The 16,783-nt window shown below is 46.2% G+C and overlaps 1 protein-coding gene across 12 annotated transcripts in view; it reads left to right on the top strand.

The window, feature by feature from the left end:
• Positions 1-2,474: 2,474 nt before the first annotated feature.
• The window catches only part of LOC149305675 (protein MTSS 1-like), a 71,774-nt gene continuing 57,465 nt past the window's right edge, over positions 2,475-16,783 (top strand). For all 12 annotated transcript variants that reach the window (XM_089477247.1, XM_089477239.1, XM_089477244.1 and 9 more), the window contains exon 1: positions 2,475-2,546. In XM_089477247.1, coding sequence (XP_089333373.1) covers positions 2,475-2,546 — 72 coding nt within the window. The remainder of the gene's footprint in view (positions 2,547-16,783) is intronic.

Genomic DNA, 16,783 nt, shown 5'->3' with positions numbered 1-16,783 from the left:
GGCAAGACCAAGTAAAGTGTGAGAGCCAACAATAGGTATCCCGGGCATGCATCTGTTTGGGGTCTTCTGATTAAATGTAAAACATCCAAAAGAATTCCAAACACCTTCGTTTGTCAGCCTCTCCCCTAACAGCTAAGGTGCATTATAGCCCGAGAGCCCAGTGTCGTTCTCCACTATATGGCTCCATGTGACAAGCACCAGGTGAGCCCAATTACCTGTAACGTCTCAGGGCTCATCATAGAAAACCCGGCCTGGAATATTTATTGAGCTCTTCCTGAAAGTGTGATGGGGAGCCAGGTCACCCTGCTCTCCCGGAGACTCCATCCCAGAGACCCAAACCTGTACAGCGCACCAATAAAGTATGACCCCCCTAACTATATTTGTTAATTGAACAGATTATTGTTTCAAATCCCATTGCATATTTCTGTCCTCAGAAAGGACCCTCCTGGCATCCAACTTACATGGTGGGATCTGTGACCTCCCTTGGGTTGAGGTTCTGTATCTTCTAACGCCAGACCATGGTTCCAATGTGTTTTGTATGAACGTCACAATATCAGAGGAGGCAAGCAAAGAAAATAGAATTGGTGTCCAGAAAAAAAACTTTTCAATAAAAGAAATGCAGTTTTAAAACTTTAATAGTGCTTAAAAACCTATAAACACACCCAGGGCCGGCCTTTGGGGTGTGCGACCTGTGCACCTCTGCCCCCTCAGTGAGAAGGGGCAGAGGTGGTAGATTGTGATACAGGGGGATAGATAGTGAGAAAGGGGAGTTTTGTTACAAGTTTTTATTCCTTTCTTTTTTGGGGATGGGGGGGCGCCAGAGGAGTAGTACGCACAGGGCACCAGAACAACTAAGGCCGGCTCTGAACACACCAAAATCAAAATGAAACATAACCTAAGTATTACGTATACATTTCAAATTAATTTCTTGGAAAGTTCAAAGAAAATGGGTATTTGTTAAAAAATAATTCTAATCTTGTTGCAATATAAACATGCGTGACAAGATAATACAGGACCATATGTTTCATCTCGTTCCCTTGTAGCATCACAGAGGGTTTCTGCTGGAAATTATCCGTAAATATAGTTTGTTTAGTGTATGGATCCGGTTCTAGAATCTTGGGATTTATAGAATCAAACAATTACAATGTAATCATTTTCTAATAGATCTACTTTCTTTTAAGCACTTTTAGAATATGTTTAAATGCACTTGAATAGGTGGTGAGTTAAAAGTCACTTAATTGGCATTTAAGTACCCATATAAAGGTCACCTACCTTTAGGAGAAGCTGCAGCATTTAATGGGGCACTTTCTGCATTTGTTTAAGGGGATCTAGTTGGAACTCTTGCACAAGTATAGTGCATGCGCGCAGCGACAAGCAGATGTGTTCGGCCGAAGGAGCTGGGGGCACGGGGAAACGGTGTAATGTCAATGGGGAGAATTATGCTGAACCCCTCCGTCCATCTGCCACATAGAGAAAATGACAATTTAAAGTAGACTCATGTACATTAAAGTGCATGCGATGACTGGGATGTTCCTTTGTTCCATTGTCAGTTTCCACCCAAAGCAAGCTCCATAAAGACATGGTTGGATGAGTTTGGGGTGGAAGAAATACAGATGAGGTACAGACACTTAGCATATGGCATTGTATTAATACATAATATACGCCACATCTTATGCCAGATTTTTTTCACAAAACTTTAATTCATTTAGGACTTTTGGACTACTTACATGCATTTTAGTGATTGTGGGCAATGTGATTGATTCATTCATACATTCTAAGAAAAGAAGGGTATTGAGAAATGGGGTCCCAAAGAGGCAGGACAGAGAATGTTAAGATATTTCCCAGCCTATAGATGTAATAACGATGGCTGAAAGTAAAACACCCTGCAGGATGATGGGGCTTGTAGTCAAGAGCGGATTATGAAAGCATCCAGCAGGGGGAGCCCGAGCTCTGGTCCTGGCTGGACAGACTCCGCAGACAGACGGAAGGGGCAGAGCCAGGCATTGAGAGAGCAGGATTGCAGTGCATGGCTGCAGAGTCCCAGTGAAGGATCTTACATGCAGCGCTGATCTCCTTCTAATCCTCTCTCTCTCTCTCCCTCTCTCTCCTCCAACGATCCACCGGCAGTATGAGCTTCTATGGACAGCAATGGATTCCCCATTCCTACCGGTGGCTGAGTGTGGGGAGCATCTAATCCTCATATCAAGTGTCTGAATCAGGTTTGATCATCTGCCTGCTTGGGATCTGCGTGTAGAAGGATCCAGCTGGGGGTCTCACAGCCCATCCCTACCCCGGCTCTCTAGCCCTGCTAAGAAGTGGGGAAGGAGGAGATCTCTCATAGCCTCTCCTACAGACACGCAATTAACAGAGGGGGTCGGATCCAGATCTGTTGGGGGTCTCAGCTCATCTGACACTAGTGGATTTTTCTGCTTTTTTTTGTTTTTGCTTTTTCTGGATTGATCCAATACTGAATCATGGAGGCTGTTATTGAGAAGGAGTGCAGTGCTCTGGGAGGCCTGTTCCAGAATATCATAAGTGACATGAAGGTAAGAAAAAAGCAATCAATCAATAGATTTAACCCTTTTACTACTGGGATCAGTTGATCCCCATTATGGCTCAGTGGTTAAAACAGGTGACCAGCTATTTATTTATTACAGAGGGAGCGCTGTGCCCATTCATCCACATGAAAGGCGTGTATAGATCCATAAATAACAATGTTCCTAAGATTAAGTCATTGTGACATATAGTAGCTTTGTTTATATATCAGAATTTTTGAACATTCTAAATAGATTCGGGGAATTACGGTAGAATGCATTAACCCTTTCTTTACTCTGCCTTTGGCAAAAAAAAACCCCCCAAAAAACACATCTTCTATTTTTCATGCTGGAAAAACCGGTTTAAGAAATAATATTGTCTTGTGTTATACGTTTGTTGTTTGTGTTCATCTTCATTTCTGTCCTACTGCATTTTTTCCCCTCTGTGTGCTTTTTTCTTTGCCTAGAAACAGCTGATTTTATTCAGGTTTTTTTTTTTTTTTTTGGGGGGGGGGGATCTTTGCTTTAGATATCCACATGGCATCTAAAGGGTTAACCACCTGAAGTCAAAATAAGTGGTCCCCACCCTTACTGTACCTCCAGTTATTGGGGGGGGGGCATTAGATTTACCCTTTAGCTTCTGGATGAGAATTTATGGGCAATTATGTCTTTTTAGTTGAATTGATAAAGGAATATGGTAATTAGAGCAATATTTTTTTTTTGTACATTTCCTTGTTTTTGCACATTGTACAGCCCATTGTATGGCGCTGCGGAATATGATGGTGATACAGTTCCTATTATGTAACAACATTTATATTTAAGGTGTTGTGTGTGTGTGTAATATATATATATATATATTATATATATATATATATATATATATATAAGAAAAATTACATATTTTTAGCTGTGGAATTAGCCTGAAGTATAGGACAATCACAGGATATTATATATATATATATCATATATCGTTTTATATATATATATATATATATATATATATATAACGATAGGCTAAGCCACCCCTAACACATGAATATATTATGCTCAGATTATTATCTTTTATTTATATAGTGCCAACAACTTCCGCAGCGCTTCTTACAATACATATAATCAAAACTAAAACTGACAGATTAACACAAACCGGTACACAAGAGTTTACAATCTAGAGCGTATTTAATTTCTAGAGCTGCGCCCAAAATAGAATTTTTTTTTTGTTTTTGTCCAACACATAGCCAGCATAGGGCTTCAGTGATGCGTGGGTTAACTACATTCAGTCATGCGCTACCTGAGTGTAGGTTAACCTCTAAATAGTGACTGTTGATCATTTGTGTCCAAACTGGTTTCCTGAGAAGGTCCAATCCTTACCCCCCCAGTATGATTTGAAGTCAGGTGGGGGGGGGGGGGCAACTACCCTTGACCCAAGGCTTCCAAGAATTGTATTGAGATCCTAAAGAGTGCTTACCAATCATTAATAATTTAACGGGGTATTGAAAGGCTCTAAATTCCAGAATCCTACTTTACACGACATCAGAAATAAAATGTAACATTAAAAATGGGGAAGTTATTAATATCTTATTTCTGTAGCGCCTAAAATTCCCGCAGCGCTTCTTACAGTCCCTACATTCAAAAGGGTCTCACCAAACTAGAACTGATAGACTAAAACGAACCGATACATTGGGTAACGAGGGTCCGGCTCACAAATTTACATGTACAAGATAAACACCTTGCAGAAAGAAGATGCATCCACACTGCATTTAATGTATAATTTATTGTATATATAATGTGTATATTTTTTATTTATTGAGCGCTCATAGATTCGCTTTATAATAAAGGGGGCACAGTGAGTGCTATCATAATAAGTCTACACACTGGGGTACACTAGGAAAGGAGTTCCTTGCCCGAGGAGCTTACAGTCTGAGTCTTATATTTATCAGGCTGGTGGGGACCATTGATTTTTGAACCTTGGGAATCAATTAGGACACCCCCTCCCCCCATGGTGCTGAATGTTTAATTCATGGGTATTTGGAGCTGTTACAGCTCGCGCCTTGCACACCTAAGACACGCATCGTATGTTACGATGTGACATCATCGAGTGTTACGAGAAATGGCGATTTGTGAGATAGGATAAAAATGCAAAACATCCAGTATGCTGTTACTCGTTTTATACGAGGATAAAATACTTGTAAGTCTTAAAGTCATCAGGCAAAGTTTAATAAGTGGTGTTATCACCATAGAAACCCTACGGAACTGTCCAATCAGTGGGAACATTCCATTGATTGCTATGGTAACAAGACCCCTTTCGAACTTTACACCCGAATCGCCTTTAATAAATAAAACCCCCTACTGAGTATGATGTTGGTGGCAAAGTGTCTTCTGCCCCCAGTGTTGCCACGTATACAATAGGCGTGTAACTCTGTCTTCATCACCATGCGCAATGTGGCCGACGGTGCTCTCTGCCACGAGAAGAGGAGCCAATACAGTAAAAACCTTGAGCTGCCCTTCTTCTTGTTTGTAATGGAGATACTTTCCCAACGTGCCGACTCGGAGAACGTTCAGATGCCCTCCAGAAGACTTGACTTGGTGGAGTGTCTCGCTGTGACTGTGGCCAATGAGTGGCTCTTCTTGTTTGTTTTTATGAAAGCCACGGCTTGTCTGGCAGTAAACATAATAGTCAAGCCACCTGTATTCTAGCAGGGATTTCACATGTGATAAAAGATCGAGTCTGGACACTCAGATGCAATGAAATCAGAGAAGAATATGGAGTTCTAGATTGTGACACACCAACAATGAGTTAATTCACCCCGAGATTACAGTGAAAACCTCTGGGGTTTATTCACTAAAAGGAGAGCTGTAGATTCAACTCCCTCATTCACTATTCATTATGAAGGGCCAACATTGGCAAGTTTCTCCAACAAAATGCATAATGTGTAATTCACTGGGTGAAGAAACCTCGCTGCACCATTTATCTATACATTACACAGGGCCAGCCAAGCTCATAGTGCAGCAGAAGCTCGCTGGGGTTGGACCTTCATAGTAAAGCTGAAAATAACATCTGTCCTGTCAACCCTCCCTTTTGTGAATATACCCCTCTGGGTTTAAAACAGGAGAGTTTGCACCTATGGTAACGAGCAGAAGTCAATACGATGCGCTGTTTTTAGAAATTTCCCCCCTCATTTATCATCAGACTCCAAGTCTCCGTCTTCCATAATCGTGGCACCACGTCGCGGTGGAGCTGGAAACATACTCTTCGTTGAGCTGAGCCTGAGCAGGCCTTCCATCAAACCAGGTGGAGGGTCTTCTACAAAATTGGCGTTGGGGGCTTAATAGTAGATACCTGCTTCAGTTGTACATTTGGTGGCTCTCGTTCCCGTGTCCTCAGTCTTTTTGGATGCTCCACGTCGCATGGACTTGCGTGACGTGTCAGCTGGGAGCATTGTCCCCTACAGGGGCAGTTTTTTGAGGATAATTTAGTAGGTCAGTCAGCCCTGACGCATTTGAGCCTTCAGGAGACATCTCCATTGCCTCTCTCGTGTTCAGCAGCACGGGGTCCTACGAGTTCACACGCATCCCCTGGAGCGGAGAATCTTTCGCTGAGACCGGCTGGAGGCGGCTGGTTGTTCTTTATTGTCCGCCATTGAATAATACAAGCTACAGGGAGGGGAATAGTGGAGTGAAATTCAGTGGATTTTAGATGTGTCCCATTCTGCGTGTGAATTAAATATACATAGAAATTGCTTTCATGTATGTAAGAAAGCCGATGGCAGGCTGTCTCTCATGAAATTGGCAACGGGGCCAAAATACAGGCGATGTCTAAAAACACTGGAATTCCAGGGCAGTTGGCAGCTATGAATATGATTTTTTTTCTGGCAATGGTTTGCTCATGAATCTAAAGGCCGCTCTGTACCAATGCGGAAATATTATACCATGTTATACCTAAAAACAAAAGCGACATCACAATTGTGTTTGGTCCTCTCTTACCTGCCCTCTCTTTAGAGCGCATTTGTGCTTCCCTCTGTATGTTCCTATCAGGAGAGGTAGCACCAGGTTAATTATCAATGGACGACCTGGCCGGTTGTGATTTCTGATTAGCTGGTAACGCTTCGGCCGCACTTGCGGTCCGTCGAGGAGCGTTAAAGTGATAGCAGGTGCTTGCTTTCCCTTCGTATGTGACCAAGTCCCTGCATACAGCAGATGGGGGCACGTTCTAGCCACAAGACAAATGGAATTTACTCCAGGATGAACGCATGTTCTGAGATGAGAGTGGGGGCCGGATGGGGGTGCTGTGTGTGTTTAGAAACCTATTATTTAAAGGCACATATTGCCGTTCAAGCAGAATATTACGGGTGATGGTTTCCACCTGTATTTTTAAAAAGCAGCTCAGGTGCAAAACTGGGGCAGCAAAGACAAAAATAGCCGATTTGTTAGATACGGTGTCCTGCAGGAGCCCAGGGGGGTACAAGGCGGTGGGGGAGGGGAAGTTTGCTTGCCTTCTAGCTGCCTGCGCAACAAAATTCAGCTCCCTTGTAGGGTTTCTAGAATCATATGTGGCGAGTGTCTGGGGCAGGTGTTCTTCATACGCCGATATGCTTTATTATACATCGATCAGCCATAATATTATGACAGGTGGAGTGAATAACACTGATAATCTTGTTATCGTGGTGCCTGTCAGTGGGGGGATATATTTGAACATTTCGTCCTCAAAGTTGATGTTAGAAGCAGGAGAAATGGGCAGCGTAAGGATCTGAGTGACTCTGACAAGAGACAAACTGTGATGGCGAGACGACTGGGTCAGAACATCTCCAAAACTCCAGTGTGGGGTTCCCGGTCTGTCCAACAAAAGTGGTCCAAGGAAGGAAAAGCGGTGAACCGAGGACAGGGCGACCAAGGCTCGGTCAAATCCAACAGACAAGCTGCTGTAGCTCAAATTGCTGAAAGAGTTAATGCTGGTTCTGACAGAAAGGTTCGCAGTTTGTTGCGTATGGGGGGGCCTCAGAGCAGTCAGGGCGCCCATGCAGCCCCCTGTCCACTGCCGGAAGCTCCTACAATGGGCACGTGAGCAGAAGAACTGGACCACGGAGCGATGGAAGAAGGCGGCCGGTCTGATGAATTACGTTTTCTTTTACATCACTGGATGGCCGGGTGCGTCACTTACCTGGAGAACACGCGGCACCGGGACGCATCCATGGAGGCCGCAACTTACAAGACTTAAAGGACCTGCTGCTGACGTCTTGGTGCCGGATACCACAGCGCACCTTCAGAGGTCTAGCGGAGTCCATGCTGGGTCAGGGCTGTTTTGGCAGATAAGGAAGGGATGATACCTTTAATAAGCTAACTAAAGTATAATAGATTGCTTCGATTGAGGAACCATTAGTGGGATCCTTGCTATGCTCTATCTATGTTTGCCTCTTTACACTTAGGGCTATTAAAATGTTGATGCCTCTTTTATAAAGCTGATGCTGGTATATTGTAGATGATTATAGAGATGTGATGTACATAAAGCACATATACGTACACATATATATTTAGTATTAGGCTCAGTGTGACAGGACCGTTGTCACCATACTTGGGAATTCTCAGGGTTTTTGCCCCAATCTCGGGGTGAATCGGCAGATTTTCAGAGACACGCAGTCTGGACTCCTTCCATTTCTACCCTGCCGTGATCACTTACAAAATTCCCAGTTGGCGCTTTTGCTACCAGTATGTTATGGGTGATACCCCTGCTTGAATGCAGGTGACTCAGGTGTATCTTTAAATAATGACAAATCAAGGTTTCTGTGAGGACACTATGGACTATTTAAGGGTTAATATTTCATCAGTCCCGGGGTCGGCTCTTCTAGAACGTTGTTACCTGTCTTTGACACAATAAGGATCCCCAAACACCTTTGTCTTTTTTTGCACGATATTTCACAGGACTGGGTTCTGAAATTGTTTCTGTAACATTAGTGAATAGCAAGTAAATCTTGTAATAAAAGGACAGGGCAAATGGGGTCTGGTCAGGGGGGGTTCCTCATACTTAGGGCGGTGTTAGGGCGATAAAGCGTCTTCGCTCGCCGCAGCTCAGGGTTTAGTGAATAAACCTCCAACGTGCTCTGTTAATTGTTTGATTGCAGGTTAATTAGAGCAAATCTAATGCTCTGTCAAGCTTGGGCCCCGGGGGCAGAAAGTGGCTGCTTGGCCTTCGTTTCTCTCGGCTTAGGGATCAAGAACATAAACGAACCCTTTTTTTATGGACGTTTCTTGATTACGGCTCACGTCGGAGCTCGCAGGCTATGATCTGCCCCGTTCTGCCTTTATGAAGAGGGGGCTACGAAATCCACATGTTGTAGCCGGCCCTGGGCCTTTGATGGCAGGCTTTATGAGCCCACACCTGCTCCACGTTTCAGAGGCAGTACTTTACATCAAATACAAGACGGGGGACGCCTTTTCACGTAACGCTCCTTCATGTGTCGGCTTCGGTGTCCTCTATAGGTACCTGCGTGGTCTTGTAGACATCCCACCCGACGTCACAGAACGGAAGCTGGTCGGAAACACATCGCTGTCTTTATAGACGTTGTATTCAATATTTTATTAGCATAGAATTTTTTTTTTAAATGTTAATATTGGGGGTACAGGACATATTTAGTAAAATAAAAAATACAGAAAAAAAAATATTTTTCACCTTAACTATTTTCTCTGGGACTGTTTAATTCTTGGCCATAGTCATGTGACACAAGGAGACGGCGCTGATATATTGCCTTAGGTATATTTTCTTGAGAGTGCTTGATTCTAGTACTGCAGTGCACCGATAGGTTGAAAATCTTTGTTGCCAATGCAGCAGAAAATAAAACTTTTCTTGTTTCTATGAGTAATTGGTCCGCTGCACCCTGTTCTGTTACATTGATGTGCATTGTACAGATGGTGCTCACTTCTGTATTTGTTCCTTTGGCGGTACCGTTGGGTAGATCCGTGACCCGCGGCGTCCTTTTCCAAGTCGATCTCCTGTACTCCGTCGCCTCTAGTGGGTCAGAGCCGTGGAAACGTTAAGAAAATGCAGGAATGTGTCACCAGGAAGAGAAAAAAAAACTAGCGTGCAAACTAAAGCAAACACGTGTGACATTTGGAGCAGGTTTGCTTGTTTTTCACAGTAGACAGGGCTAACAGAATGTGTAAGCGTGTGTGCGTGTCTGCGCTGTACTGCATCACTGCGTGGCTGTTAATACGCCACATCTACATAGTCTCGGCGGCACATTCCGCCATGCGGGACCTTTTGCAGGAATAGCAAGTGATTGCTGGTATCTGTGTGATCTCGCACGGGCTCCTCTGTGGCCCTCGACCTCCGTGGCCCTGTCTTAATGCTCTGCTATGCTTTTGGACCTGAAGGGTATATATCGGTAACCTTGCACTCTTCTCTCTCTGTGTCGGTAAATCATCAGAGCTTAGAAATATCTGTATGGATATAGGTTGCTCCTAAATATTGGGGCTCCTGTCATACCGTATGTCCGTATATCGCTCAGCCGGCCACTACGTCAAAGTACCCCAAGTTTGGCGAGTCCTTTCTTATTTTTCATGGCTGTATTGCTTAGCAAGGAGCTGAATCAGCGGGACTGCGCTGCCCTTTAACACACTAAGACTCTCCTACAATTCAAAGCCTTCTCTGGACGCCATTAATGAGGCTCCTGTGCGGCCGGAGGGGCCATCACAGACAGCAGCCGGCTGAGTGTTGTGGGAGCAAGCCTGCTTTATCCAGGAGGCATGATGAGTATTTGCCCAGGACCCAACACCAGAACAACCCTGCGCTGGTAGCCTCTTTTACATGGATCACCTGTCTGTGGTACCATTCATATAAAAGGCACATTTAGTTGTTTTTTTTATAGTAAATTAACTACAGTGACTATGAAAGCTGGCTGAAAGTCATGAGAGTTTGACCTCGACAACCGTTGAAGAGCCATATATGCCGTATATCGATAAATCCTGATCTAACGTTTCCCATCCTGGTGGGGAGATTATACAGAACAGATAACCCTTTGTCACCTAAAGCAAATGCTGATATCACCATGGAAACCGCATGCGCCGGTCCCTGCAGACGAGGGAAGCCAAGCGTCCTAATATTGGCTGTCATCCTGATTAAATGAGACGCAGGGAGGCCAAGAGAAGCCCAGAATGCAACGGGGGTGCAGCGAATACCCGACGCTATGTCCCCCATTTTGTGTACCTTGGTGTATCATTCACCCTGTCCGCCTTATTGTGTCGCAACAAATATGCGATTATGTTACTAATCTACGTGCATGAAGGTGAAAGGATCTGCTTTTGTGTGTCCGCTGCCAAAAGTGCCTACAATGGACAAGTGAGCAAAAGAACAGGGCCACGGAGCGATGGAAGAAGGTGGCCGGTCTGATGAATCGGTGATGGCCGGGTGGGTCGCTTACCAGGACCCATCAATGGAAGCCGCACCTCGCCACTTGCGGGACTTAAAGTATCTGCTGCTGACGTCTTGGTGCCGGATACCATAGTGGAGTCCACGCCTCGACGGGTCAGGGCTGTTTCGGCGGTAAAAGGGGGACCTACACAATATTAGGCAGGCGGTCTTTTAAAAAAGATTTGCGACATTGTTTGTGTCACTGTCCCGGCTCCGGACGCAGCCGGGAGTGTCTCCGTCACGGCTCCGGACGCCGCCGGGAGGAGGTCTGGCCGCGGGTCCCGTACGCCGGCCGTTCGGGACGGCGGTCGGTCCTCCGCCCGCGGCACTAGTAGCGGGCGAAGGGTTGTCCACAGGTCCCGGGAAAACGTCCTCCCGGACAGCGGACGACCCTCCGCCCGAGGTAGTAGGACACGGGGAGGCTTCTGCCCCGGGAACAGTAGTTCCCGGAGCCAGTATACTTACCCGTCCTCCGGTCGTCGGTCCGCCTCCCGGGCACGCTGCACGTTGCAGGAGGATTGATGGACGGCTGGGGGGCGTGGTTTTGGTCCTGGTCTGGGAGGGGCTTGTGGAATGGCGCCAGTTTTAAAAGCCGGCTGTGCCTTTCACAAGCACCCTGTTGTGGTCTTCAGTTCGTGTATCTAGCTCGTGCATCTTGTTTCCTGTTTTTGACCTTCGGCTTGCCTGACTCTCCCTTGCTCCACGATTCGGTACCTTTGCTTGTTATCTCTGGTTTTGACCCCTGGCTCGTCCGACTACCCGCTCCGTGTATCAGACCCCTGGCTCGTCCGACTACCCGCTCCGTGTATCAGACCCCTGGCTCGTCCGACTATCCTGCTTTGTGCTCCTGTCTCGTGCTGTGCCTTGCCGCGGCTGCTGCCGCTCAGAGTCTATCTCCAGCTGGTGGGAGGTTGTCCACTGTTGGGATCATCTAAGTCCTGGACTGCTGCTGCTGGGAATTCCCCTCTCAGTAGCGGTAGTTTGGGCGGAAGAACTTCTGCGGGGACGACCTTCCTTAATAGTCCAGCGAAACAGTGACATTACAACAGGGTCATGGATCCATCTGAGCTTGGCAAGGTACTCTCCACCCACGGACAACGGCTGGATTCCCATGAAGTCCGTTTCTCCAGCATACAGGACACTTTAGACCAAATGGCCCGGGCTATTCAAGTTTTGGTGGCCAGATCTGATCCTGGCTCTGGGGGTTCTCCGTCTGCTTCCTCCACTTCCTCTCCAGTCGCGACTTCTCCTCCTGCTGCGAACACCGGGACTTCCTCCGTTCCCTCGTCTGTGAAACTCTCATGTCAAACCCTCGGGGTTACTTCAACCCTTGCCCGTACCCTCCCGCCCGTGGTCACATTTAGCCATGGATTTTGTTGTGGATCTTCCCCCTTCCCAGGGCTTCACCGTCGTTTGGGTAGTAGTCGACCGATTTTCTAAAATGGCTCATTTTGTTCCCCTCCCCAAATTACCCTCGGCCCCGGAGTTAGTTCCTGTGTTTATCAACCATGTCGTTCGTCTGCACGGTCTCCCGCTCCAGGTTGTGTCTGATCGGGGGGTGCAATTCACAGCTCTGTTTTGGAGGACCTTCTGTGCCTCTCTGGGTGTTTCCCTAGCCTTTTCTTCTGCCTACCACCCCCAAACTAACGGTATCACGGAAAGAACCAACCAGTCGCTTGAGCAATTTTTACGTCTTTTTATTAATGAACACCAGGATGATTGGGCTTTACTTCTACCTTGGGCTGAATTCGCTAGGAATAATACTGTTCACGAGTCCTCCAAGATTAGTCCTTTCTTTTGTAACTATGGTTTTCACCCTTCTTCTTTGCCTTCTTCTTTCGCTCCTTCTCAAGTTCCGGCAGTAGACCTATATGTAAAACAATTACCGTTAGTTTGGGACGAAGTGCGCCGTTCTCTGGTTAATGCTGCTCACAAGTATAAGCGTTATGCGGATCGGCGTCGCCGTTTGGGTCCCTCCTTCATGAATGGGGATAGGGTATGGCTCTCCACTAAGAACCTTAGACTTAAAGTTCCGTCTATGAAATTTGCCCCCCGTTATATCGGCCCGTTTCGAATTCGTCGTAAGGTCAACCCGGTCGCTTATGAATTAATTCTTCCCCCCTCCCTTAGGATACCCAGGGTTTTTCATGTTTCTCTGCTCAAACCCCTCACCTGTAACCGCTTTACCCGATTGACTCGCCGTCCTCGTCCTGTTGTCATTGATTCCCAGGTGGAATATGAGGTGCAGTCTATTTTAGATTCAAGAAAAATTAGGAACTCCGTCTCTTACCTGGTCCACTGGAAGGGGTATGGTCCTGAAGAGAGATCTTGGGTTCCTGCTCGGGACCTACACGCTCCTGCTTTGCTCCGGTCTTTTCATAGGAAATTTCCGCATAAACCTAGTATGTGTCGGCCTATGGCCGGCCCTCACAGGGGGGGTAATGTCACTGTCCCGGCTCCGGACGCAGCCGGGAGTGTCTCCGTCCCGGCTCCGGACGCAGCCGGGAGTGTCTCCGTCACGGCTCCGGACGCCGCCGGGAGGAGGTCTGGCCGCGGGTCCCGTACGCCGGCCGTTCGGGACGGCGGTCGGTCCTCCGCCCGCGGCACTAGTAGCGGGCGAAGGGTTGTCCACAGGTCCCGGGAAAACGTCCTCCCGGACAGCGGACGACCCTCCGCCCGAGGTAGTAGGACACGGGGAGGCTTCTGCCCCGGGAACAGTAGTTCCCGGAGCCAGTATACTTACCCGTCCTCCGGTCGTCGGTCCGCCTCCCGGGCACGCTGCACGTTGCAGGAGGATTGATGGACGGCTGGGGGGCGTGGTTTTGGTCCTGGTCTGGGAGGGGCTTGTGGAATGGCGCCAGTTTTAAAAGCCGGCTGTGCCTTTCACAAGCACCCTGTTGTGGTCTTCAGTTCGTGTATCTAGCTCGTGCATCTTGTTTCCTGTTTTTGACCTTCGGCTTGCCTGACTCTCCCTTGCTCCACGATTCGGTACCTTTGCTTGTTATCTCTGGTTTTGACCCCTGGCTCGTCCGACTACCCGCTCCGTGTATCAGACCCCTGGCTCGTCCGACTACCCGCTCCGTGTATCAGACCCCTGGCTCGTCCGACTATCCTGCTTTGTGCTCCTGTCTCGTGCTGTGCCTTGCCGCGGCTGCTGCCGCTCAGAGTCTATCTCCAGCTGGTGGGAGGTTGTCCACTGTTGGGATCATCTAAGTCCTGGACTGCTGCTGCTGGGAATTCCCCTCTCAGTAGCGGTAGTTTGGGCGGAAGAACTTCTGCGGGGACGACCTTCCTTAATAGTCCAGCGAAACAGTGACAGTTTGGCTTGTGTGAGGACGTTTCATGCCGTTTGTGCCATAGATGTGTGACCGTCCCATATATCTCCAAGAGGCTTCCAACCAAGTCATAGTTTCTCAAATAGCAGAATATCTTCCATGATAAAGTTACTATTTATGAGACTTATTGCCACAAGTATTACATCTATATATATTCCTAACAACCATTGGACAATAACTTAAGGATATAAAAGTATGGTGGAAGCCCCTCTTTTAGTGACATCAGGCCAGCGTCTGCTGTTGTTTTGTTCATTGCTTGTCAAGTGGCTCACACCTTTACGGCACGTGGATGGTTAAATGCAGATTCTGCAGCGCTGCAGCTTCTCCTGGTCTGTACCCAGGACGTTCTGCCAACATAAATCTTCACCAGTGAATGTCGGGGTCACGTCAGGCCTTTTCGTTACATCTGGAGTTTCTCTGCCTCCTGTTTCATTATGACGGCTTTAATTATGACTATAGAAGAGGAAGGCGTCGGGCCGGTTAATTATTCCGTGTTTGGCAAACGCTCGGTGCTCCTTGTGGAGGTGATGAAATCCATAAACATATTAGGTCAGACATAGCATATGCGGCTTCAGCCGCTAAATGAACAGATATAATTATCACCGCTGCTCATCAAATATGTATAATAATAATAATAATAATCTTGGGACGAGTTTACATGATGCACTTTGCCTCGTGGCCATGAATACCTATTCTTGGTTCCATCTTCTTGGATCTGATTAATATTTTGTTAACAGACACGTAGCCTCTCGCTTTCAATTTGCTGTACCGACTACAGCTGCGACCTTTCCGTGGTTTCTAGGCCACTGACTGGCTACTTAAACCAGCCAATCATTGACTAGTAAGTGCTCCCATTGAAATCAGTGGGAGCACTTTCTGGTTGTGCGGTGGCTGGAGGGTCCCCTTAACCTTATCTCCCTGGCTTCTAAATATTGTTTTTACTGATGTTTGTTCAGCTTTCTTGGGTGCGGTGTTGGCAAATTCCTAAGGAGAAGACTTTGTGAGAAAAGGTGATTGTGTTTTAATTGTTCATTTTTTTACCCGGCTTCATTGTCCCATGACTACGAGGTTTGCAGTGCTAACTGAGCGGGGAGGGAGGACACGTAGCTAGATAAACAGCGCTCGCTAAACAAATATTTGGGAGCTGTCCCTCAATAGGGATACATGATAATACCGACCCTTAATTCCACGCAAAAACTTCTACCATTCAATAGTATCCTGTGTAACGATGGCTTTAGTTTACTGTCGGTGATAAAATGCATAAACTTACATTAATTGCATAGATCACAAGTAAAATTTTTATTATTTATTGATGTAATATTATCAATTTGTTATTTTTGTTTAATATCTTATTCTTCGACGCTGCATGGATGTTGTGGTGCACGTGAACGCTTTTCAGTGGGACGGTATGGATGGAATCGGTTCTTTATGGTTACCTATAGAATGAACATTCATTTCCTTACTTGGTTGATGTCATATACAGCATTTCCAATATAGGTTTATGCTTTATCTGACTGTAAATATTTAAGGTGACCCCAGATATGTTCCTCTATCAGTTCCCATACACATTGGGCGTCTTGCCATTTCCATTGCGCGAACAGCCAGTTACGTGGTGTTTAAGCTGTAAATGCAGGCTTTTGTGGGGTCCTCCAGGGAATGCATTTGCATATTCAACGTCCATGAGAGATCACACAGTGCTCGGCCTTTGTGCTTTCTTTGCATTTGAAGATGGGCAGATGTGGGGGAGACCAAGGAGAAAGTTGGACTTGATCTATCTCAGTCAGTAATGGCGTCTAATTCCAAGTGTGAGCAGGTCGGATCTCCTACGATCCTTCACTACCCTATGGGGGGGATCATAGCTCGTAAACTGATGGAGAGCTATGATGGGAGGCTTCAAACACCTTCCATGTGCTAGACCCACAACCAGAGACTATATTTTGAATGTGACATAGGAGAGAAAAGTAGGATTAAAGGAGGCTTTGTAGACCCCCAGACAACTTTCTACAGACCTCCAAGAGAGCCTACTTTAAAGGCAAAAAACATTATTCACCAAAAAAATAAATCATGGGTAGATTCTTGTTTCGTTTCTTTCATTTACCGGTATAGTCAAGTCTGTACATTTATTAATATTGTGGGAAATATGTAGTAAAGTCTCTTATCTGAGCTTCCCCAGCATAGCACCGCAGATGATTACGATGGGTTCCGTAAACGTAAAGTCCTAAATGAAGAAACCTGAGAAAGGAATGATTGATGTGATCATATGTGATCGAGAGGTAGGCTTTCTTCCTGATGTTGGCCAGGAGATATAGTAAATCCTGTTATAGAACCTCTCACCTTTGGATCTAATGGAGTGTAGAATAGCCCCTGGTCCAAACTACCTCCGTTCCGAACCATTACAGATCCCACTAACTAAAATTTATACAAGAAAATGTGCAGAATCCCTAAAGCGTTTGTAAAAGCAACACCACAAAAATGTAAAGGGACCATAAAAAGTGTCTAGTGGGTGAATTGGTTGG

Source organism: Sceloporus occidentalis, unplaced genomic scaffold, assembly GCF_023333645.1.
Source record: "Sceloporus occidentalis isolate IW3139 unplaced genomic scaffold, rSceOcc1.0.p SCAF_11, whole genome shotgun sequence".
Taxonomy (NCBI): Eukaryota; Metazoa; Chordata; class Lepidosauria; order Squamata; family Phrynosomatidae; genus Sceloporus; species Sceloporus occidentalis.
Note: the sequence above shows the minus strand (reverse complement) of the source record. Positions and strands in the feature narration are given on the sequence as shown.